At 47.5% G+C, this 25,522-nt stretch overlaps 1 protein-coding gene across 1 annotated transcript in view; it reads right to left on the bottom strand.

The window, feature by feature from the left end:
- The window catches only part of rab15 (RAB15, member RAS oncogene family), a 348,654-nt gene that overhangs the window by 110,948 nt on the left and 212,184 nt on the right, over positions 1-25,522 (bottom strand). Inside the window, exon 2 of the mRNA XM_086003565.1 lies at positions 16,977-17,037. Coding sequence (XP_085859691.1) covers positions 16,977-17,037 — 61 coding nt within the window. The remainder of the gene's footprint in view (positions 1-16,976; positions 17,038-25,522) is intronic.

Below are 25,522 nucleotides of genomic sequence, written 5' to 3'. Positions count from 1 at the left end.
GTTTCCTTTTCGATACAAGCGTTAGTTACCGGTAGGTATTCAACTATAGTCGAATGGAATATTTCGACAGGATCCACTGCTGCTGCTTCCTCCGCAGTCGGCAGTGGCAGGCGTGATAGCCCATCAGCATTTCCATGCTGTTTCGTGCCCTTATATTCAATCTCATAGTGGTGCGTCCCTCGAAAAAGTGACCATCTTTGTAGTCATTGCGCAGTCATCACCGGAACGCCCTTCTTCGGATTAAAAATGGAGACAAGAGGCTGGTGATCAGTCAGCAAGGTGAATTTCTGCCCGTGCAGATAGTGATTGAACTTTTTCACTCCCCACACTAGGCTGAGGGCCTCCCTGTCAATCTGGGCGTAGTTACGCTCGGCTGAGGTTAGTGATCGTGATGCAAAGGCTATTGGCCTCTCTGAGCCATCTGAGAATTTGTGTGACAGCACCGCTCCAATACCGTAGGGTGACGCATCACATGCCAACCGAATTGGTGATGCTGGGTTGTAATGGGCCAATACCTCTTTCGATGTGATTAGTGTTCAGCTCTTCTGGAAATCTCGTCTACATTCGTCACTCCACTTCCATGGCACCCCAGTTTGCAGTAGGGTGTTCAGTGGGTGTAGTATTGCAGAGAAATTTGGCAAGAACTTATGGTAGTAGTTTACCAGCCTGAGGAACGACCTCAGTTGTGACACATTTTCCGGTGCTGGAGCCTTGACTACTGCCTCAATCTTCTCTGGGGACTTAAGTAACCCCTCTTTATCGATAACGTGGCCACAATACAAGATCTGTCTTCTAAAAAACTCGCATTTGGGGCGGTTAGCTCGGAGCCCATATTCCTGCAATCTGGTGAGCACCTGCTCCAGGTTGGGAAGGTGATCACTGTCATTTTCGCCCATGACCAGGATGTCGTCCAAATAACACTGGGTCCCTGGGATCCCTTGCAGGACTTGTTCCATTGTCCTCTGCCAAATAGCCGGAGCTGATGCTACCCCGACCACCAGCCGGTTGTATTGGTAGAGACCTTTATGGGTGTTGATTGTGAGGTCTTTTTTTGATGCTTCTTCTACCTCCATTTGCAGATACGCCTGGGCCAGATCAATCTTAGTGAAGCGTTTCCCTCCAGATAGTGAGGCGAAAATATCTTCAATCCGCGGAAGTGGATATTGTACTGTGTGAAGGACCGGGTTCACTGTTACCTTAAAGTCCCCACAGATGCGAACCTTCCTTGGTTCCCCAGGCGTGCTACTCAACGACTTTTTCATCACAGGGACGATGGGTGTAGCCCACTCGCTCCAGTCTACCTTGGACAGTACACCTGAACGTTCCAGACTCTCCAGCTCTGCTTCGACGGCTGGGCGGATTGCATAAGGTACCGGTCTGGCCTTAAAAAATTTTGGGCTTGCGTTTTCTTCCATTTTAATCGTCGCTGTCATGCCTTTTAGTGTTCCGAGTCCTTGCTGGAACACTTCTTTCGCGTCAGTTAGGATCTTTGACAGTCGCCCAGGTGTGACGTCGTCATCCTTTTTGTCAACCACAGTCAGTGTCTGTATGGAATGCCAATCCAGTTGTATTTTCCGGATCCATTCACGTCCCAGTAATGGTGGTCCTCCATCTTGCAATACATACAGGTCTAGTTTTGGTGTTTTCTTACCTTTATATATAACGGTCACCCTTATTTTTCCTTTGGGGTAGACTTTTTGCCCCTTGTACGTCTTCAAAATAATTTTTGTGTCTCTCAAGGGTATGTGTGAGAATAGCCGCTCATAGTCCTGTCGGTTTATGACTGTTAGGGCTGATCCTGTGTCCAATTCCATCTTTACCTGGACTCCTGCTATCTTGCGAGTGACCCGAATGGCTCGGTGATCCTCCGTTGTGATCACATTATGTAGTTTCAGGCAACTCAGTTCCCTGCTTTCGGAGTCGTTATCACTCTTTTGTTCGTCTGAACTATTCTCCGTCATCTTATGTACCTTCTTGTACTTTCCTTTGGTAGGTTTCTTATTGCTGGTTTTCTTTCCTGACCTGCAGACTCGTGCTATGTGTCCTACTTTTCCATACTGTCTGCACACTTTGTCTTTGAACCAGCAATCATTCTGGTCGTGTGTTGTTCTGCCGCAGCAAAAGCACTTCTCTGTTCCATATGACATTTCGTTTGTGCCATATTCTTGTGGTCTCTGTTGTATCTCTGCAGCGCCCCGTGCTGCTGCTTCATATGATACCGCAATGCTGAAAGCCTTTTCCAGCGTAAGGTCCTTTTCAGATAAAAGCCGTTTCTGGGTTCCTTCACTTTGAAGCCCACACACAAACTTGTCCCTTAAGGTATCTGCCAGTCCCGCTCCAAACTGGCAGTGTTTCGATAGTTTGCGCAGTTCTGTTCAATAATCAGCATTGCTTTCATCCTGATACTGGTTCCGTTTGTGAAACTTGAATCTTTCTGCTATCAGCAGCGGTGTGGGATTTAAATGTTCCTTTAGTATCGTTACTATGTCTTCAAAACTCTTTTCCATTGGCTTCGTTGGGGTTACTAGATTTCGTAATAACCCATACGTCTTTGCACCCATTAAATTTAACAATACCGACGCTTTTTTGTCATCTGACACCTCATTTGCCTTGCAGTACACCTCTATTCGTTCGAAATATGTAGTCCAATCTTCGACTTCATTGTCAAATGCGGTGATACTGCCACTCTTCGGCATTTTGGGTGTGGTTTAAAATGGCGTCTCCCAATGGCTTAAAATGGCGTCTCCCGCGCTTTCCTTCCTCCCCCGCTGCTGCCAACGCCGTTCTCGACGGTCCTCGTGGCAATGGCGGTGCCTCACGGGTTTCTGTGCATCTCTTTCTCCCTCTCTCCGACGCTGCTCGGCCCCTGAATAGCGGATGCGCCCTGTGCGCTCTGCCCTCTCTCTCTCTCCCCTGTCGACGCTGCTCGGCCCTTTGCTGTGCCGCTCGGTCGGGCTCTAGCCCACCGCTGTCTGGGAAGGGTCTGCGCACTACCTGTTGCCAGCCCGTTTCGCTGGACCACCTTGACTGGAGAGCCAAGCCTGGCTCTCGACAGCCTCCCCCGCAATTCTCGAGTCTCTGCTGGATGACTGGGCGGTTGCCCGTGGTCGACGCCCGAGTCTCTGGCCTTGACCTCCAATCCACTGATCTCCAGGAACGAATCCCCAGGAGGTGATGCAGAGTTGCAGGTAGGTTCGAACCTGCCTCGTCGCCAATGTTACGTCCGTGTATAATAAGATGCAGACTGCGGAGAACGGTACAACAGGTGTTTACTCAACGTGGCTCACACTGCAACTGCCTGTACAGATTACTACTCAGTGTTATATACAGGTGTGGTCACTGCCGGTACTACAGTATACATGAGCTGTAAAAAATAGTTCCTCCCTTAAAGGATTATACATTACACTTTTGAATGTGATTTACCACAGGGATGCACCTGTTAAAAGGGCATCCATTCACAATACAAAACAAGAGTGGCCTCTGAGTAAAAACTGCAGATCATTTTTGTAAGTGGATACATTCAGTAACTTAAGCCTCCGTGGGACACTTATCCAATCCCTGTAAAAGTGCCAACTGAACTGTGATTGCGCTTAGCCAGCAGGTGGAGTTAACCTACCAATGAACAGGATTACTTTGTAAACATTTGATTCAGATTAAACTTCAGAAAAAACTTGAGCCACAGTTAAAGCTACCAAACTGCCCATAGTTTCAGTAGAGTCACAAGTCACTTGTACTGTCTAATTGAAGGCAGTAAAGACTTGTGACTAGTGGGAGAATTACACAGCTGATAGCAACAGTGTGCACAGAGGCAAAGCTGCAAATGTCCTTTGTAATAAAATTTCCCAGTGAGATTAACAGTTTCATTGATTACTGTTGAGCTGCACAGGGAGCTGAGGCACTACCTGTGCAGGTTATGCCCCACTTACTTTAGCAGTGCTAACAGCAGTCCCGGTTTTCAATGACAGTGCTGTAAACAAGGGGTGTTATTGCATTTGGAGGCAGGAAGACCATCATAAAGAAGCGGGTTGCGCTGGATCTTCCAGAGCTTGTGGCGCCTGCGCCTCAAATGTAAAATAAGCCACTGGAGTGAGAAGCGCCATTGGTTCTGTTAGCGAGTGAACTAAGCAGCTCTCGCTGGCTTGTATGAACCTTCCGTGGCCTCAAGGCAAGGTCAGGTGGCCAAAAAATCAAAGTTGCAAGCCACCATTTGGAAACATTGGTGCGGTGTGAACAGCTGTTTTGTGTTTCCATGCTATGCAATTCATCCAGCATTATGAATGGGGTGAATTGCAGAACTCTCGGGCTAGATTACAGGAGCACTTTGAGAAACAGTTCTGTAATATAAAAGGTAGCATTGGCGTATTCACAACCTGCTGTTACCTTTACCACAAACCATGGGCTAGTCTGTTCTTTACAAAGCTAAATGATATTGAAAAAGGTAAGAGGACAAAAAAAAGAGGTAAAATGACAATTATTAGTTGTTTTTTCAAACGCTGGTCGTGAAATCCTTCATGACAAACTTTCATGCAGTTCGTGTGTGGGTGGGGAGTGTGTATTGATTTGTATGTGGGTTCAATGACGACACAATCATGAAAGAGAATGTCTTTTTATCTAAAGTATGTTCAACTCAGTTAACAGCATTACAGGAGACACCATCTTAGAGATCCATCAAAAACAAAACTAAAACTAAACTGCTTGTCTCTCACATGCCCTCTGCTGGTCAGGCATAAATAATCAATCAGGCAAATATGCTGGTAAGGCATAAATAATCAAACAGGCAAATACCATCACTATTTGCTGATATCATTACATCTCCCTTTCTTAAAACAAAAGTATTTTACTTTTATCTAACAACATGTTTTCTTTGTATTATTCTGCATTTTAACTGTAACACTTAATGAACTTACATTATCATTATCATTATCAAGGTTTTTTAACCTTGTTTTGTGTGTTCACATGAAATATGTAAATACACTAGAACTTGAAGAAAGAATAAGATAACATTACTTCCTTCTATAACAATAGTCCTTAAACTTGCTCAATGAGTCTCTCAGGAGGCTTCACATGTCTTGAGGATTTTCTGATTGATTGTCCTTGAATCTGAGTTGTTGCCTCCGATGATGGTTTCTCAGCTGTGTGATCAGGTTGTTCAACAGTATCAGTCTTTTGACCTGCTGTGTGATCAGGTTGTTCAACAGTATCAGTCTTTTGACCTGCTGTGGCTGGTCCCATGAGAAGATCCCGACGATTTCTTCGCAGAACAGCACCCTCATCTGTCTGAATGGTGTATTATCTTGGTTGAACTTCACTCAGGACAGTTCCCTTCTGAGTTCATATGTTTGTTTTGTCTTTGAACCTTACTTGGTCACCAGTGTGGAGTTCAGGTAGGTTTTGTGTTCCTCTGTCATAGTAGTACTTTTGCTTTTCTTTCTGTTGCTCTTTGAACTTCCTCACTTTCTCCCCCTCTTTTGTTTTCAGGCGGTTCTCCGGGATGGGTAGGTTTGACCTTAGCAGACGTCCCATAAGGAGTTGGGCTGGTGACATACCACACTCGAGCGGCGTTGTGCGGTATACAAGCATGCTCTGGTAGAAATCAGTTCCACTGTCTTTTGCCTTGTGCATCAGTCTTTTCACTGTCTGGACCGATTTTTCCACTAGCCCATTGGACTGTGGAAAGTGAGGACTTGACGTTGTGTGGACAAAGTCCCACTCTTTGGCAAAGTGTCGGAAACTTGCATTGTAAAACTGGGGTCCGTTGTCTGTGAAGACCTCGCTTGCCACGCCATGTCTGGAGAATAAGGCTTTCATACTGTGGTAAACCACTGTTTGTATTCCTGTTTGTCCTGTTTGTATTCCACTGTGTACATGCCTGGACATGCCTCGGCTGACTCCTCCCACAGGTCCTAGTATAAAGGTGACTGCTCCCCAGCCCTTGGTATCCTGGACCGGTCGACCACTCGAGGCAGACCTCCATTCTGTTGTTAATAAAAGCCTTTAGTTACTCTTCTAACTCTCAGTCTTTTATGAGTAATTGATAGCGCATCAATTTTATTAACAACATTTTTATAATGGAGAAGATCCTCACACCAGCATGCCTGGACTTAGATCATCGGGAGGCGGACTCATCCACCAAGTTTACTCACTGGCTTAAGTGTTTCGAAAAATTCCTGACCGCCTCCGAAGCAATCAAATCGGACGAGGACAAACTGGATGTCCTGACCTCCAAAGTGAACCACCGAGTGTACTCGGTCATCCAAGACGCGACCTCGTACGCGGATGCTATCAAGCTCCTCAAGGACCAGTACACGCGCCCAGTGAACGAAGTGTACGCCAGGCACCTCCTGGGGAGTCGTAAACAACAACCTGGGGAATCGACCGTGGAATACCTTCAGGCACTGTCTGTGCTTGGCCGGGCCTGTGGTTGTAAGGATGTAAAGGCCGCCGTGTACACAGAGGAACTTATCCGGGACGCTTTTGTAGCGGGCCACAGATCCAATTACACACGACAGCGACTGTTGGAGCAGAGTAACCTCGACCTCAACAAGGCCTCTGAACTCGCACTATCGTTGGATCCAGCCTACCAGGGCATGGATGCCTACTCCTCTGCACCGTGGACGCCGCGGGGAATGACAGCCTGGGACACGGTAGGACCGCCTCATAGCGCCGTGCCACCCCAGCCACACCCCAACAACGGCCCAACTACTGCAGCAGTGTCCCAAGGCCAGACAGCAGTGCCCCAAGGCCAGAAATGCTACTTCTGTGGCCAGGCAAAACACCCCAGAGCGCGCTGCCCGGCGAAAAACGCGATCTGCTCGGGCTGCGGGAAGAAGGGACACTACGCTAGCGTCTGCAGGGCCAAAGCCACCCCGAACCCCAGCAGCGCCGCGTGTGGGCCATGCGGGCCGCCATTTTGGACCTCCCCGGCCGTGTGCGAATCACCGGTACAGCAGCCATTTTGGACGCCTCCAGCCACATGGGGATCATGGACGCCGCCATCTTGGACGACAGCCGGGACGCAGCAGGCCCCCGACACCGCCTCATCTGATACCCGCAGCGACACACCGACCCCTACGCTGGCATCCGTTACACTGGACCAAGCGAGACCGCACCAACTGGCCAGTTCCACAATGGACATTAAGGTAAATGGTCACGATACAATCTGCCTTTTTGACTCTGGGAGCACGGAGAGCTTCATCCACCCCAACACGGTGCGGCGTTGCTCTCTCCCAGTCCTGCCTGCGCAACAGCGGATTTCTATGGCCTCCGAGTCCCAGTCGGCGGACATCGGCGGCTACTGCGTGGTGACACTCGTAGTAGATGGGACCGTGTACGATCATTTTAAACTTCTGGTCCTGCCTGACCTCTGCGCTGCCGTCCTGCTGGGGTTAGATTTTCAGTGCCACCTTAAAAGTGTTACGATGGCGGACGGTGGACCCCTACCCCCACTCACAGTCCGCAGCCAGCAGCTTCCAAATTGCCCGCCGCGCACCAGGTGCAACCTCTCCACACTCAGAGTCACCCCCCCACCACTGTTTGCTAACCTCACCCCCGACTGTAAGCCCATCGCCACAAAGAGCAGGCGATACAGTGCCGGGGACAGGGTTTTCATTAAAACCGAAGTGGAGCGGCTCCTGAAAGAAGGGATTATTGAGGGCAGCACCAGCCCCTGGCGAGCCCAGGTTGTGGTCGTTAAGACCAGCGAGAAGCAGCGCCTGGTCATCGACTACAGCCAGACAATAAATCGCTACACCCTGCTGGACGCCTACCCACTCCCCCGTATAGCTGATATGGTCAACCAGATCGCGCAGTACCGCGTCTTCTCGACCATTGACCTGAAATCAGCGTACCACCAGCTCCCCATCCGCCCTGAGGACCGCCAGTACACTGCCTTTGAGGCAAACGGCCGCCTCTATCACTTCCTTAGGGTTCCCTTTGGCGTCACCAACGGGGTCTCCATCTTCCAAAGGGAGATGGACCGGATGGTAGATCAAAATGCGTTGCAGGCCACTTTCCCATATCTGGACAATGTGACCATCTGCGGCCGTGACTTGCAGGACCATGACGCAAACCTCGAAAAATTCCTCCGCACCGCCCAACTCCTAAACCTGACATATAACAAGGAGAAGTGCATATTCCGCACAAACCGCCTCGCCATCCTTGGCTGTGTTGTGGAACACGGAGTCATCGGCCCCGACCCCGACCGGATGCGTCCCCTTATGGAACTTCCACTGCCCCACTGCCTCAAGGCCCTGAAGAGGTGCCTAGGGTTTTTCTCCTATTACGCCCAGTGGGTCCCCTACTATGCGGACAAGGCCCGTCCGCTGATCAAGTCCACCTCTTTTCCCTTGACGGCAGAGGCCCGCTTAGCCTTCCACCGTATCAAGGAGGACATTGCCAAAGCCACCATGCATGCAGTGGACGAATCCATCCCCTTCCAGGTGGAAAGCGACGCGTCCGACTTTGCCCTGGCCGCTACCCTCAATCAGGCGGGGAGACCCGTGGCCTTCTTTTCACGAACCCTCCAAGGCCCGGAGACCAGACACTCCGCTGTTGAGAAGGAGGCCCAGGCGATTGTGGAGGCTGTGCGTCATTGGAGGCACTACCTGGCCGGAAAACGATTTACCCTGCTCACTGACCAGCGTTCAGTTGCTTTTATGTTTAACAACAAGCAGAGGGGCAAAGTCAAAAATGACAAGATCTTGAGGTGGAGAATCGAACTTTCCACCTACAACTACGAGATCTTGTACCGGCCCGGGAAGCTAAATGAACCCCCGGATGCGCTATCGCGTGGCACCTGCGCCAGCGCGCAGATCGATAGACTACGGGTCCTCCACAATGACCTCTGCCACCCGGGGGTCACCAGGTTCTTCCACCTCATCAAGGCCCGCAACCTGCCTTACTCTATTGAGGAGGTCAGGACCATGACCAGGAACTGCCAAGTCTGCGCTGAGTGCAAACCACACTTTTATAGACCAGACAGGGCCCACCTGATAAAAGCCACTCGCCCCTTCGAGCGCCTGAGCGTTGATTTTAAAGGGCCTCTCCCCTCCTCCGACCGCAATGTGTACTTCCTCAATATTATTGATGAGTACTCCCGTTTCCCGTTCGCCTTCCCCTGCCCGGACATGACCAGTGCCACGGTCATTAAATGTCTGAACAACCTCTTCACCCTGTTCGGCTTCCCCAGCTATATCCATAGCGACCGGGGCTCATCGTTTATGAGCGACGAACTCCGTCAGTACCTGCTAACTAGGGGTATTGCCACAAGCAGGACCACCAGTTACAACCCCCGGGGGAACGGACAGGTGGAAAGAGAAAATGCGACAGTTTGGAAGGCCGTCCTGCTAGCCTTAAAGTCTAGGGGCCTTCCAACCTCCCGCTGGCAGGATGTGCTCCCCGATGCGCTCCACTCTATTCGGTCACTGCTCTGCACTGCCACTAACGCCACCCCTCATGAGAAAATGTTCGTCTTCCCAAGGAAGTCCACATCAGGGACATCGCTACCGCCATGGCTGACGTCCCCAGGGCCGGTCCTACTGAGAAGACACGTGAGGACCCATAAAACGGACCCCCTGGTCGAGAGGGTCGACCTCCTCCACGCCAACCCCCAGTATGCTTACATCGCATACCCGGACGGGCGGGAGGACACAGTCTCCATAAGAGACCTTGCACCCTCGGGGACCACAGTAACCCACTACCCACTACCACCCCCCCCCACGATCCGATATCCAGCCCCAGCAGACGGCAGGCCTGGGCCCCGCGACCCGCTCGACATCTACGAGGACGACACGCCTGTGCCACAGCCTACGCTGGACTCGACGCCGGAAGCTTCACTACCCCTGCCGTCGCCACGCCGATCACAGCGGCAGACAAGACCTCCGGAGAGACTCCAATACACTAACTTTTAATACACTTCACCCCGCCGGACTCAATTTTAAACAAGGGGTGAATGTGGTAAACCACTGTTTGTATTCCTGTTTGTCCTGTTTGTATTCCACTGTGTACATGCCTGGACATGCCTCGGCTGACTCCTCCCACAGGTCCTAGTATAAAGGTGACTGCTCCCCAGCCCTTGGTATCCTGGACCGGTCGACCACTCGAGGCAGACCTCCATTCTGTTGTTAATAAAAGCCTTTAGTTACTCTTCTAACTCTCAGTCTTTTATGAGTAATTGATAGCGCATCACATACATGTTATCACAGCATCTGCAGTGGTGGTGTACAGTCTACAAACCTCTGGATACAGGGAGTAATAGTCTGTGACTACAAGATAGTCCTTCCCTTGACATACGAATAGGTCAGCGCCTACCTTCTGGTAAGGTCTGTCTGGCGCTGGGTGTGGCTTTAGTGGTTCTACCGGATTGCTTGCTCGATATTTCAGGCATATTGTGCAGTTTGACACCTCATTTGTCACATCTTGGTTGATTCGTGGCCAGTACATCACCTCTCGTGCTCTTTTCTTACACTTTTCGATTCCCAGATGTCCTCCATGGATCCTTTTTAGCATCTCTTTTCTCAGACTCTTTGGGATAACTATTTTACTTCCTTTGTAGATGATGTCTTCGACCACTGATAGTTCCGCCCTGCAGTTCCAGTACTCTGCCATGTCAGGTGAGCAGTCTTGCTTCATGTTGGGCCATCCATCCAAGATGCTTTTCCTCAGTCGTCTCATTGTTTCATCTTTGTTTGTCTCAGTCTTTATGAGCTCCATTTTTGCATCTGCTATGGGCAGTGCACTTGTGATCATGTCCACGTAGGCGTTCACTTTTTCATCCATTTTGGTGTTTGCGGGCTCACTTGGGTCAACAGCTCTGGACAACGTGTCTGCTGTATACATCAGCTTACCCGGTGTGTACGCAACATTCAGTGTATAGCGTTGCAGCCTGATCATCATTCTTTGTATTCTAAGTGGACAGCTATTTAGTGGCTTTTGGAACAATGCAATCAAGGGCTTATGGTCAGTCTCTACTCTGATTGCTTGTCCTGCCACAAAATGGTGAAATCTTTCTCAGGCGTATGTGATGCTGAGCAGCTCCTTTTCTATTTGAGCATATCGCGTCTCCGCGTCTGTCATTGAGCGCGATGCATATGCAATAGGTTGCCAGTAGTCATATTTTTGCAGAAGAACGGCACCGAGCCCACTCTGTGATGCATCTGATGATATCTTGATGGGTCTCGCTGGGTCATAAAACCTCAGAACTGGTTCCTCTGTGAGCAGTTTCTTTAGATCGCTCCATGACTTCTCATGCTCATGATTCCATTCCCATTCTATGTTCTTTTCAGTTAGTCTTCTCAGTGGTGCCATCTTTTCTGAGAGGTTGGATATGAATTTACCCATGTAGTTGATCATTCCATCAAACCTCTGCACATCCTTTTTGCATTGTGGCTTTGGCATATTCTCAATGGCGGACACCTTTCTGGGATCTGGTCTGATGCCCTCATTGCTAAGGATATCTCCCACGAATGTCAGTTCTGTCACCCCGAGCTGGCATTTCTCTCTATTCAGCTTCAGGTTTGTTTTCCTTGTTGCTTCCAGCACTTTTTTCAGTCTCTCGTCATGCTCAGTTCTCGTCGTTCCCCATACTATGATGTCATCCATTGATGTATCAACTCCCTCCAGGTGCTCATAGATCATATGGATAGTTTTGTGATACACTTCAGGAGCTGAGGCAATGCCAAATGGTAACCTTAGGAATCTGTATCTGCCAAATGGACTGTTGAACGTGCACAGTCTTGAACTTGCCTCGTCCAGTGTCATCTGCCAAAATCCTGATGATGCATCTAACTTGCTGAAATACTTTGCATTTGCAAACTGTGACATGATTTCCTCACGTGTAGGAAGCTTGAAGTGCTCTCTCTTTATTGCTCTGTTTAGATCTCTTGGATCCAGGCAAATTCTGAGCTTTCCATTCTTTTTGTCCACAACGACGAGGGAACTCACCCACTCAGTTGGCTCATCTATCTTCTGAATCACGTTCAGGCTTTCCATTCTGTCCAACTCTGCCTTCAGTTGCTTTTGAAGAGCAAACGGAACTTTTCTGCATGGATGTATGACCGTTGGCATACTTTTATCTACTCTGATCGTGTGTTCTCCTGGAAGGCAGCCTAGACCCTGAAATAGGTCTTTGTACTCTTTCATGAGTTCATCATAGACTGTCTCTCCTTCGCTTTCCACAATGAGGACTCTCTTTACCAGGTTCAGTCTCTCACAGGCTTTTAAACCTAGTATGGCTTGCACATCCTTTGGCACCACAATTTTCAGCCACATTACCTGTCAACTGAAGCTTCACCGGTGGGTGTAAACCTTCCATTTTTCACTTCGTTAGCTATTCTCCAATGGTAAGTAATGATGTTCTCTTTTGGCTTGCTAATATGTGGAGAGCTGATTTAACTTCAGATTTTTCCTCTTCATCTCTTTCAATCACTTCTGATGCCATGTATTGATTTGTATGTAGGTTCAATGACGACACAATCATGAAAGAGAATGTCTTTTTATCTAAAGTATGTTCAACTCAGTTAACAGCATTACAGGAGACACCATCTTAGAGATCCATCTAAAACGAAACTAAAACTAAACTGCTTGTCTCTCACATGCCCTCTGCTGGTCAGGCCTAAATAATCAATCAGGCAAATATGCTGGTAAGGCATAAATAATCAAACAGGCAAATACCATCACTATTTGCTGATATCATTACAGAGTGAAACCTTGAAAAGGCCTCCTCGTAGTAGTTTGCAAATGATTGCTTCAGATAAACAAAATAGTCAGAAAGAAAGATTCTCCACAAAAGAAAATGCACTGGGGAATTTTCTTTCGACTGTGTCGCACTTAAACCCCAATGTCTCAGTCAAACTTAAAAATTGGAGAGCTGGGGGACAGTTTTTATTTACTGGTGTAAGCCTGTTGTAAGTGGTGAAAATCTGAACAGAATGGTAATGTGCTAACAGCACTCGATTTTCATGCGTCAAGCTATTTTTTTGTTACTAATCTCACCTCTAATGCTGTGCCTGCTGAATGATCGGTCCTTCAAATTACTCGAGCAAAATACTGCGCATGCTGGAAATCTGAAATGAAAACAGAAAATGCCGGAAGCACTCAGCAGGTCAGGCAGCATCAGTGGAGAGAGAATGGTCATCGACCTGAAATGCTAATTCAGTTTCTCTCTCCGTAGATGCTGCCTGACCCGCTGAGTGTTTCCAGCATTTTCTATTTTTATTTCTCTCAAATTACTTGGCCTCAGGTATTTGCATGAAGCTGGTGCCCTATCAGCATAGGCCTGCCTCCTGCAGAGCCTTTTTGTTGGGATTGGGTGGCGGGGGCTAGGGGTTGGAAATAGGAGCACAGCTGCAGGCCTTGTATCTGAAGTTGCATTCACACCACCAGCATCAGGGACTTCAGAAAGGTGTTTGGGCATTGGGTATGGTGGGGTCCATTGCATCTATCCAGGGAGCAGAGGGATATCTGCGATTATTTCTTGTGATTAATTCCAAGTAAAACAGTGAATAAAATGTAGCTAGGAAAAGGAAAGGGGACCATTAACCCATAGGCAACAAGCAAGGTATTGAATTTGGTGTATCTAGCCTTGGAAGTTCAGGTGAAGTTGTTCAATATTTGTAGTAGAATGACACTTGTGAGATTTAATATCCATTCTGGGGACTTGAGTTTAAGAGGGGAAGACATTTTGAGTTCCAGTAATAGCAGTAGTAGTGTGAAAAATATGCTTATCAGCCTGTCTAGGGTATTCAATGGGCTGAAAATGAGTGATTCCCTGGTTGCTGCATGGCTTCTGAACAGGTGGGAAGGGCTTGGGTGTGAGCCCAATGCCAAGAGAGCGGATAGCTGATTGCACGGTGGTTGATACTGGCTTGAGGCGGAGTTTGGAGGAGCAGCGGAGTACACACCAAAGTGGAATTGTCAGGTTGAATGGTGATCAATGCCGTCTTTGGAGTGATGTTTGAGTTGAGAAGATTATCCTCATTGCTGATGGGGATCAGATACAGAGAAGCATCAAAGATATGCAGCACTAGAATGGAATTTACTATTGTTAGACTTTTAGCAATGTCCCCAGTGCCAACAGGAACCGAACAAGTAACTTTTTATTGAACAGTGTTTGATTGTCAACAGAGGCATAGAAAACTATGGACCTATTGAATTAGATTCAGAGGCTAAGGTGAGCTGTTTATAAGATCTTTAGTCTTGACATCGTATTTCTAGTATGCAGAGAAACAAAGAGCTCTTATCTTGCAGGTGCAACCTGAGACAGGGATAACAATAGTTAACATAGTGATCTCTAAATAGGCATTCGATACATAGATCATGTCCATCCAACACAGTCAAGGGGCTTTGGTATTCTTGACAACGCTTAAAGCCTTTGTTCATGAAGTCATTGTAATGGTTCACTGATATTTTCTGAGCTACAGAATGGAATTGTCTGAATAAAACTATTTAATACTTAACCGGTAGCTGGGTCCAGAAGGTGAGGTAAGTGGAGTAATGTTGTGAAGGCCGAATCATGGAGCTCAAGGAATAATGAACTGACAATCAGGCATCTCGCCTGCCTTTACGGAGGGCGGGAGCAGCCAATCAAGTCCCAACAAGCAAACCTATGCCATCACTCTCTACAATGCCAAGCACGTGAATCCCCCAGGATCAAAAAGACAACAGACAAATCCTGTGGTGTGTGGAGAATGTTGAATGAAGAAGAATGCCTTTCAATTTGTGTGAAAGCTGAAAAATTCCTATGTGCAAATTAGAATGTATCTGAAATATGTGGCCAGGCTTGGAATTCTTTACAGAACTCACAAATGAATGGTCTTCCTGCAAATAAGAGCAACATTCGTGGCCAAGCTGCGCGAATGTGTAATCAGGACTTTAGGTAAGAGTTTCTAAAGAGGTTTGCGGTTGGGTGGGGGTGGGTGGTCAAAGAATCATAGCTTTTGGTGCAATTCTCAAGGTGTCAGTGGCAATGATCCCTGGGAGTATGCAGAACCAGAACAAATCCATCACAGTTTTGTACAGAACTTGTCACTACGTTTCTCAGAACGCCGATGTGCTAAAGTTTAGATTAAGAGAAAACAGGTAGTGTTCTTTTCTTGCACAGTGCACCATCTCCTGCAATCTGCCCCTGGCCTCCACCAATATCAATCTGAAGCCAGTCGCTGGGACTGTTGTGAGACGAGCTTGTGGAATCGCTACCTCTGATTTCCCTTCCTTTATTTGAGGAAGCGCTTTGACCCTCCCTCTCAATGGGCGCCTTCCCGTGAAGGCACATGGCTGAGCGATCAATAACTCGGTTGTGAAGGAGTATAGGCATTTGCTGGCAAAGTGACCTATCCTGTTCAGAAGCGTGGGAAATAAATAATCAATATTGCAAGACCACACATTTGACTTAAATCCAAAATTATCTCCACCTAATTGGTCATTTTCAGCCAGTTTCTTCCCATGAAATCAGATTTGTTTTTGGATTTTTGCCTGTGGTGGCCCCCCTTTCCCTGGAATTCCCTGTAAAACAGGAATAAATAAGGGCTGGTTGTCACTATATTTCACTACTGGGAGGAACTGGCAAATACAGAAGAGATGTCCCATGTGACCTGTGGCATCTGGATCAACAGTTGGCAAAACTCATGCAAGTTCTCACATAATGAAATAATACAACAGGAATAGGTCCCCAAATAGGCCGGCAGTTCTTTGCAAATTTCGAATTACTCTTCTTCCTCCCTTCCACAGTAGGTTTCATTTATTTGGTCCGCTGTGTAAATTTTTTTTTTCTGATCACAAACAGACCTTTACCAATGTTGCAACTTTTTGAGATATGAAGGAACCATGAACCATGCAGAACCATAGCAGACTACAGGAAACTTTGGTTTATCCGGAGGTTGTATGTCCGGAATACTCGATCTAACGGCAAAAATCAGGAGCCGTTTTCTATAAGTTTTTTTAGTTCTCGTTCTTTTTTTTCCCCAGTCAGGCACTGCAAGGTCTGTAGCTATAGCAACAGCTTCAGCTAGAGACGCTTGCAGCTGCAGCCGACTCTTTAGAAGCTGTTGCTAAGCAACAGTGTTTGTTGTCAGATACGGAGATGAAAACCTCCGTATGCTTCAACATTAACTTTGTATGTCTGGCAGTTTTGATAGATCGGCAACACGCCGGTCCCGTCGGTGCCGGATATCACAAAGTTTCCTGTATATCCTCCGGGCTGCACGCACCTTTTAAAGAAATCCCAATTTTAACTTTATAGCACTTACAGCACAGAAGGAGGCTATTCAGCCCATCGTGCCTGTGCCAGCTCTTTGAAAGAGCTGTCGTGCTCAGTCCCACACCCCCGCTTTTATAGAATCATAAAAACTTACAGCACAGAATTGTTCCTCTTGTCCAATTTCTTCTTTTCCCCCCAAGGTATTGACAGGTGCTAGATGCCACCTGACACTTCACCCATCTGGCCACTATTCATATGTGAGCCTCGATGGTTACCTGCTGGGCAGCTATTTGACCACATGGGGCATCGCAGCTACACCTAAACCTCTCCTTACCCAATGTTTTCAACAAAAAGAGTACCCAATGTTTTCACAGCTGCATTTGCAGCAGGTGTTACTGGATAGTGATAAAAGGAGAACCTGATTTTCTCCTCCCGGACCTAAAGGTGTTGAGGTTAACTGTAACACCCGTACTGCCACCCAGCCTGAGATCAGCGAACTCAGCACAGACTTAGATCCTCCTGGTCTGTATGGCTCAACTTCTCTCAGTACAAACTCACTGACATCAGTGGAGCTTTAACTTTACCTTGTAAATGCTTTGCTTAAAATGTAAGTCGCCTCATTTTAAAGAGTGATCATTGACTGCAACAACAAAATGACAATACTAAAGGTAAGCCGATCAGGAAATCTTTTCATGTAGTTCAACTTCTTTTATTAGAGTAACTACAGTGCAGCAATTAGCTGCAAACAAAGTGCTCAGGCGTAGCTAATCTTTTCTGAACTTACCAAATCTGTATTCGCACCTTGATTCCATCCACATCTATTGTCTTCATTTTGAAGTCAACTCCTGTGAATTAGACAAGAAAAGAATGAATTGGAAGCAGTGCCAGGAACGAACAGAAAGCATGATCGATGTGATAACTTCACCCAGGCTCCAGTACAGGCCTGTGTTTGCTCTTGCTTTGAACATAATGCTTTGATCATGACACAACCCTGCAGTATTTATTTTTCTCTCACCCTCTCACCATTCTCGAATCATGAGGGAAGCCCACAACTTGCCCTCGGAACACAGCTCTCTGATTTTCATTTGCCCCTCTCTGTGAAGAAATGCCTCACCTCCATTCAGAACCTCCCCCGCACAGCCCGATTATCACAGCACATCCTTTTAAAAAGTAATATTTAAAAAATGTACAGTATTTTGAAGTTTAATATATGCAAACAAGATTGCATCCTTTTAATTTTTTCCCCCTCTGTAACTTACTCTACCGCAATAGTCTACCTTCACCCCAACCCCACCGAAACACCCTTATTGCGCCAGTGTAATTTTTTTTTCATTTCCTACACCAGTCATTCATAATGGCCTTTTTGAGGCAATCTAGTGCCAATTTATTTGCAGTTTTGTGCTGTCAACTCATACTCAAAACTATCCCAAACTCATTTCAGTTAAGACTCTTCAGTGTTTCTCTATTTGACCATGAAGGAGTCCAAAATATGCTGTTATTTGACAGTACGTTTTTAAAAAAAACCTAAATCAATTGATGTTTAGAGGGTCACAACAGAGTTAGCCGTAATTTCAACAGAAATTGGTACCAAATTGGCAATTCCACTCGAGGATGACGGAAGTGTGAAACAGAGAGTGTCAACAAGGTGCAGTAGGGGTGCTGTTCTGAGGTTATGGTTCAGGCACTTTGTTGGAGCAGAGTTGAGCGAACGTTACTCTGCATCTAATCCACGCTGGAGCCCATCTGTAAATGACATGTGTTGACCAAAATGGAAAAGTGTTCTGTTCCATTCGCACTGACATCCCTCAAATTGATGATCTCGCATTGTTTCATTTTTTTAAAAACATTTTTAGACAAAGAAGTTAAGTTTAAATTTTACAGGAGCTATCTTGCAATCACATTAATGAGGAATCAGAATAACTGAGCAATGTTAAAAAGGCAAAACATTCTGTACACAGCAAATGCTCGCATCATTATTTTTTCTCTGGGAATAAATTATGGTGGTAGAGGTGATTATCAGAGAATGGTAGGCCCTACCGCCTAGGTAAACAAACCCTTCCAGTAACAAGTTCCCTAAAGAAATGAAGTAAACATTTCCATGATGCAGTGTAGCACTGAGCTTCACTTCTGAATACTGAGCTTCTCCGTGGCTGTTCACAAGGACATGAATATTTTATTACCAGAAACACTGACGAGATAAAGCACAAAAGTTCGCGGTGTCAATCAATTTTACTGTCAACCACATTCTTCCCTAAAGGAAATTTGCATTAAAACTATGACTCAAATGGCCCCTTATCAGCTTGAGGTTTTAGAACTGTAGATACTGTACTTATCAAGATCATGACTTTATTCTTGTTATGCACAAGCTGCCTGACTGCACGTTAAAGCAAGGACTGTACTACAGGATTAGGCTTCTTCTGTTAAGCAGCCCTTTAACCTCTGTTTCCTTGGTAACTTCCCCGTGCACACATACGTGACAATGCATCAAGCAAATACGAAACAATTATGTTGATAAGATACTGTATTTAGTTCCAAAGTACATATACAAAAGGGGAAATCTCGGGACACAGAGACTGAGTGAGCCTTGTTTCCGTGCAAGCCTTGCATGCATCCCCTTCTCAGTTCACACTAATCGTTACCTGAAGACCATAAACAGTTACTTCAAGACCTAGATCACATGTGCAATTGTTCTCGAAACCAGTGCAAACCTCGCCTCTGACTCATTCTTATCGACATTTTCCAACAAGCATTTTTAGTTCTCAAGAGTTTGATCAATGACAGATTTTACAAAATAATCTGTATTTGACAGGGAACAGAATATAACATCACTTTGAAGTTTGGCATTGTATACCTTTTTTTTAAAGAAAAGTACAGATTTCACACAGGCCTTTTGGGATTAGAGATCAGATTCACAAACTGACAGAAGTTATTCCCTTTTTGTTTAGGGATCAGACCTGACGGAGCCATTTAATCAAGATTTAGATTAACAACTTTTATCAATCACCAAATATCTACCATCTGAAACAATCAGATGCTGGAGAAAACTTACATTAAGGTGGTGCCGAGCACAATGTTTACTAAATAACGTTAACTGAGCAGTTTTCAAGGACCCCATTCATCCAGCAATTTGATGAAGGATTTGCGCGGTGCCCTTCTGCTACCAACAGATGCAGTGAGCTTTGTAAGTATGATAGAGCAGGGCTTGCCAACCTGCAGCCACTAATTCACTCGTCTGTGACTCAATTCACAGTGGCAGTGCGAAGCATCATGAAGACATCCGCATGCACTACAATTCAAAATGTTGCAAAACCAGACTAATTAAATGTAATTAGGAAAGGGATTTGGACGTAGTTACCTGGAACTGTCTGATGTAGGCGTGCTCCTCACACAGTTCAAGGCTGCACAGTTTGATGGGCATTTGTCTCACTGTTCTACAGTATAATGTTAACAAAGTGCACTGGCCATGTCCAGCGGACCCAAGGTTAGACAGCACATTTACTCTTGTTTTAGTGGGAGGAAAATAACAAAGCACGTGATATAGCCAAACATTCTTAGCGGTACTCATCTCAAAAGGAATCTAATCTTCAACACCCCTTTTTAAAAAAAAGTTCTCCGCTGTTTTTCTCCGTCACTGTGGTACAACTTCACACCCGATTTGCCCGTGTTCAAATGTGGGCCTCAATACTGACTGCAAGCAGGCTATCAGACTGTGGAGGACATCATAGCTGGACCCGATCCTGTCCTTACTCACCGTTCACACACCCACACCCGCCTCCACATCCAAAAAGGTGCCTTGGATAGCAATGAGCGGGCGGGGAAGGGGCGGGTTGGGGGGGGGGGTGGACCTGGCAGTGAAATCCTGGATGAGCTCCCCTTCCTTAACCCAAGAATGTGGGGGCTAATTGGAATGCTTTTACCAAGATCATAGAAACATACAAATTACAGCACAATGTCTACTCAACAATGTGGAAAATAGTCCAGGTATGCACAGTCCATAAAGACCAAGCCAAATCCAACCCAGCCAATTATTGCTCGATCAGCCTACTGTCAATCATCAGCAGACTGATAGAAGGTGTCATCAACAGTGCTATCAAGCGGCACTTACCCACCTATAGCCTGTTCACCAATGTTCAGTTTGGATTCCGCCAGAACCACTCGGCTGCAGACCTCACTACAGCCTTGGTCCAAACATGGCCAGAGAGGTGAATTCCAGAGGTGAGGTGAGAGTGACTGCCCTTGACATCAATACAGCATTCAACCAAGTGTAGCACCAAGGAGTCCCAGGGGGATGATGGGGAAAAGTCTCCAGTGGCTGGAGTCATAGCTGGCAAAAAGGGTGATGGTTGTGGTTGTTGGAGACCAATCATCTCAGCTATATAAATGCAAGTTATTTCTTTCATTAACATAGCCAAGTTCACAAAACTAACATCTTTGTGTTTGCCTTACTGGCTTCAGTTATTACTTTGACATTTTTCACTTGGTATTAATCGGGTGACTGACTTTGTGAGGTTATTGAAGGGAAGGAACTTTCATTTATGTAGCATTTTTCACAACCTATGGACGTCCCAAAGTGCTTTACAGCCAATTAAGTACATTTGAAGTGTAGTCACTGCTGTAATGTAGGAAACGCAGCAGTCAATTTGCATACAATAAGGTCCCACCAGCAGCAATAAGATAAATGAGCAGATAATATGTTTTAATGATGTTGGCTGCGGGATAAATATTGTCCAGGACACTACTCCTCTGATCTTCTTCAAATAGTGCCATTTTACGTCCAGCTGAGAGGGAAATCAGGGCCTCATTTTAATGTCTCATCCAAAAGACGGCACCTCCGACAGAGAAGCACCTCCTCAGTACTGCACTGGAGTGTCAGCCTGAATTATGTGCTCAAGTCTCTGCAGTGGGCCATAAACCCACAACCTTCTGACTCAGAGACAAGAGTGCTACCCACTGAGCCCAAGGCTGAAAACCAAACAGTGAGGAAGCTAAACTGATATGCACAGTTGATTCTGAATCATCTCCGTGTTTATAACCATATCTCTGCTACTGATAGTTCAGCTCCTTCCTTGTTGTGCTGCAAAATTCCTCAAAGTTACTCCTTATATCATTAACATTCACACATTAAACAAAAACTACGTATTAAACAAGAAGCAATAGAGCTGGAACAAAACATAAAGCTTGTTAAGGTTATCACTTATACCCTTACCTGATTCTTAAATGATGCCCCACAGCAGAGGCTCCTTCTCTAGTAGTCCTCCTTTAGATTGCATTCAGCTGGCACAGAATGGCTCAGCATTTGTAAACATCACTTACCTTGCACTCCAAAATGAATTCATTGTGCAAAGTGCTTTAAATAAATCCACCTATTTATTTCCTTTCCTTTGGCTCAGTGGGTAGCACTATCACCTCTGACTCAGAAGGTTGTGGTTTCAAGTCCCACTCCAATGAATTGAGCACAAAATCTAGACTAACAGTTCAGTGCAGCACTTTTAGTGGTCGGGGGGAGGTGAAATTGGGTGCCGTTGCACCTCTCTTTAGTGCCCCCAGGGGTGCTAATGGGGCGCAAATGGCTTTGCGACCAGATGAGGCGCTGACATCGACTCCTGCCATATTCGTCGAGTGTTTTGCGGCGGCGCAATGGCGTTGCGCCCCGATCTCCTTCGCCCGGAGATCGTGGCATCATCGGCGTGCGCATCGCCCCGGTAGCACCCCGGACCCAAAATTGACTTCCGCCCCCTGCAGCAGTGCTGGTCGAAAACACCGACAGCTGCAGGAGGCGTGCATCGGGCGGCCGGCTGCTTCGGGGGCGATGATTAAAGGCGAGGTGGCTGAGGTGAGTAAACAAAAACCTTACCTTTCCTGTTCCAGTTTTTTTCGTGGGTTCCTGCCCGTGATCGATCAGCCTGGCACTCTGCTTGAGTGCTGGGCTGATCGTGCTGGATCGCAGCTGCCTTGGAGGTCCAGGTAGGTACTTTTTATATTGCAGAGCCTGCAGCGATGGCCCTTCCCTTTAAGGGGGAGAAGGAGCCTTTGAATGCGGCAGCGCTGCACGGCCCAGTGTACAGCCCTGCTGAAGTCCCCGCCCCACCTGCTGCCCATTGTGCTCCAAGAAGTGGAGCATTTGATTTAGTGCCTCACTTCCTTCCTGGAGCGCAAAAACGAATTTTTTACTAGTTTAGAAACATTAACGCCTGCCGCTAATTTTCTCAACTTTTAAAAGTTAATGGCCTAGAAATTCAGTGCCCTTAGCACCGATTTTGCGGCGCTAGAGGGCCTAGCGCTGCAATTGGCGCCGGTTCCTAAATTGCCTGGGGCCCTTCCGCGGCGGTAGACCGGTAGCGCTGCGCCGGCACCGATGACGTCATCGGTGTGCGCAGCGTCTCGGTTGCCGTGGTAACCCGGCCCCAAGCCGAAATTCAGTTGCGGCCGCCTCGCCAGTGGCAGCCCCAACTAAGACTCCGGCAAACAAGTGCTGCCGGAGTCTGCGCCGGCGCTTTAAGGAGGCGCGGCGGCCGGCCGCTTTCCCGCCGGCCGCCTGCCCGCAGCTCCCTCCCCGGACTTCTCCCCCCCGGAACAGATGCAAGCCCGGCACTTGTCCGAGGTGCCGGGCTCATTTTTGAGGAGATTTGCGCGGGCCGCGGCCGGGTGCAGGCAGCTCCTCCTTAACGGAAGGAGGAGGCCTGCACTTCCCGAGCCTGCCGCACCGCAGCGGGCGCCGCAGCGCCGGAATAGCGCCGCAATGCGGCGCGTTGCGCCAGTTTTCAGGCGCTAAAACCCTTCAGTAGCGCCGGCAGCCGTTTGGGCGCGGCGCTACTGAATTTTTGGCGCGCGCAAAGGGACTTAGCGCCGGCACTAACTTCCGGCGCTAAAGCCCTGGCGCAGCGCAAACTCAATTTCTAGGCCCTTGCCCCAAACGGGGCTATAATGAATTTCTCCCCCTAGGTTCCTTAAATCAGTGGTTCTCGAACTGGGGTCCATGGACCCGTGGGGGTCTGTAGAGACTTTCCAGGGGGTCTGTGAAAAAAACCCAAGAGAGCGAGCTGGTGCAGAGCGGCCGGGCGCTGCTGAATGGGTGGGGAATGGTTACCATGGTGGCGGCAGCAGTGGCTGTGCGCTGCAGGATGAAGAGGAGAAGGAGGGAGGGAAAAAGACTGCGGGCTAACAGTGGCCACAATGCCACTGCCAGCAGCAGGAGTCGGAGGCGGAAAAGCGCAGGGCCAGCTGTTCGGGGAGGACCCGACCGTCTGTAAACAACGATCCTATCCTGACTACCAGCCGGCTGCAGCAGTGCCGGGATACGGGCAAAACAAACAGGCCCCGTAAGTCGGACATATATTACATTAGTACAAAAGCAAAATACTGCAGATGCTGGAAATCTGAAATAAAAACAAAAAATGTTGAAAATACTCACAGGTCAGGCAGCATCTATGGAGAGCGAAACAGAGTTAACGTTTCAGGTCGATGACCTACTGAGTATTTCCAGCATTTTCTGTGTTTTCATTACTTTAGATATATCTGTCCACAGTCAAGGGCTAGCCAAGGAGCAAATCTGACATAAGAATCTGGGCAGCACTTGAATACACTGAATACCCATAGATTTGTAATATTAAAAAGTCAATGCTTTAAAATCACTATTATTTCATCTTGCTTGACCAACCTCATTGAATTTTTTGAAGAGGTAACAGAGACAGTAGACAAGGGTAATGCAGTAGATGTAATTTATCTAGATTTTCAAAAGGCCTTTGATAAGGTACCACATAATAGACTAATGAATAAGGTCAGAGAATACGAAGTCAGGTGACAAGCTGCAAATTGGATAGCTAGCTGGCTTCAAGACAAAAAGCAGTAGGGGTAAAGGGTAGCAATTCAGAGTGGCAGAAGGTGGGTATTGGTGTTCCACAAGGATCAGTGTTGGGACCACTGTTGTTCACAAATTATAGTAACGATTTAGACTTTGGAGTCAAAAATATAATTTCTAAATTTGCGGATGACACCAAATTGTGGGGGGGGATAGTCAATACTGAAGAGGAATGCAACAAATTACAGGAGGACATTAATAAACTTGCAGAATAGGCAAATAATTGGCAAATGAAGTTCAACACAGATAAATGTGAGGTATTACATTTTTGTAGGAAGAATAGGGATGTTGTGGCAAAGCCACCAAAGAGACTCTCACAGTAACTTGTACAATTGTCTTCAATCATTATTGTTACCTTTTACTGTTTGCCCTGTTTAAACAGCGCGGGATCGATAAAATCGCGATCTGACGCGATTACGTCATCACGTGGGTCACATGACGTTCCCAGCGGCGGGAAACGTGATGATGTCATGGTTGGAGGGCGTTTCCAGTTAGTCCTCGTGGAGTGAGCTAGTGTACAGACCTGTTTGGAGTTTCTCCTGCATTTTTGTTTTGTAATACTTTCAGTGCGTTAAACTAAGTTTGTTAACTACCAGTTTAGTTCACAGTGTTTTTGTTAGGAGTGCACAGACTCCTACATTGGTGACCCCGAATCCTCGCAATCGTTTTTCGCGGTGGACATGGAACGCAGGCCAGTGATGGATGCCAACGCTGTGGCCTTGAAGCTCCCCCAATTCTGGGAACAACAGGCGGCCTCCTGGTTTGTGCAGGCCGAGGCGCAATTTGAACTCCGCAACATCGTGCAGGACCAGACCCGATATTTGTATGTGGTCTCCGCCCTCGATAGCTTGATGGCGTCGAGGATCATCAGCCTTCTGGAGAACCCCCCGAATGCTGACAAGTATGTAGCCTTTAAGTCTCGGCTGCTGCAGGTATTTGGCCTTACCAAGGCGGAGTGCGCTCGCCGCTTACTGACACTACCAGGGTTAGGTGACTCCAAACCCTCGGAACTAATGAGCCACATGCTAACGCTCCTGGGGTCCGAACCCCCATGTTTCCTGTTCCGCGAGCTGTTCCTTACGCAGCTGCCCGAACACGTCCAGGCAGCCCTCGCCAGATCGGACACCGGGGACTGCATCGCGCTCGCCGAAGAGGTGGATAAAATTTACGTGGTCCGGCAGCAATACTGCGCCATTGCGCAACGCCCCGCCCCGAGGGGCCCGGCCCCGGCCCCGGCACCTCCAATGGCCGGTTACTGTTACTACCACACTCGTTTTGGCCCAAAGGCCCGCTGCTGCCGACCGTGTGGTTTCGTGCCCAGACCGTCGAACAGACCGCCGCGAGTCAAGAACACCGGGTCTGGTGCATCCCCCGCGGCCACGATGGCGATCGGCGACTCCGGGAATCTCATGTATTTAACTGACTCCATCTCGGGCCGTCGTTTTTTTGTGTGACACGGGGGCACAGTGCAG

This window comes from Somniosus microcephalus, chromosome 12 (assembly GCF_052327205.1).
Source record: "Somniosus microcephalus isolate GS21.2 chromosome 12, FLI_Smic_1.0, whole genome shotgun sequence".
In the NCBI taxonomy this organism is placed as follows: Eukaryota; Metazoa; Chordata; class Chondrichthyes; order Squaliformes; family Somniosidae; genus Somniosus; species Somniosus microcephalus.
Note: the sequence above shows the minus strand (reverse complement) of the source record. Positions and strands in the feature narration are given on the sequence as shown.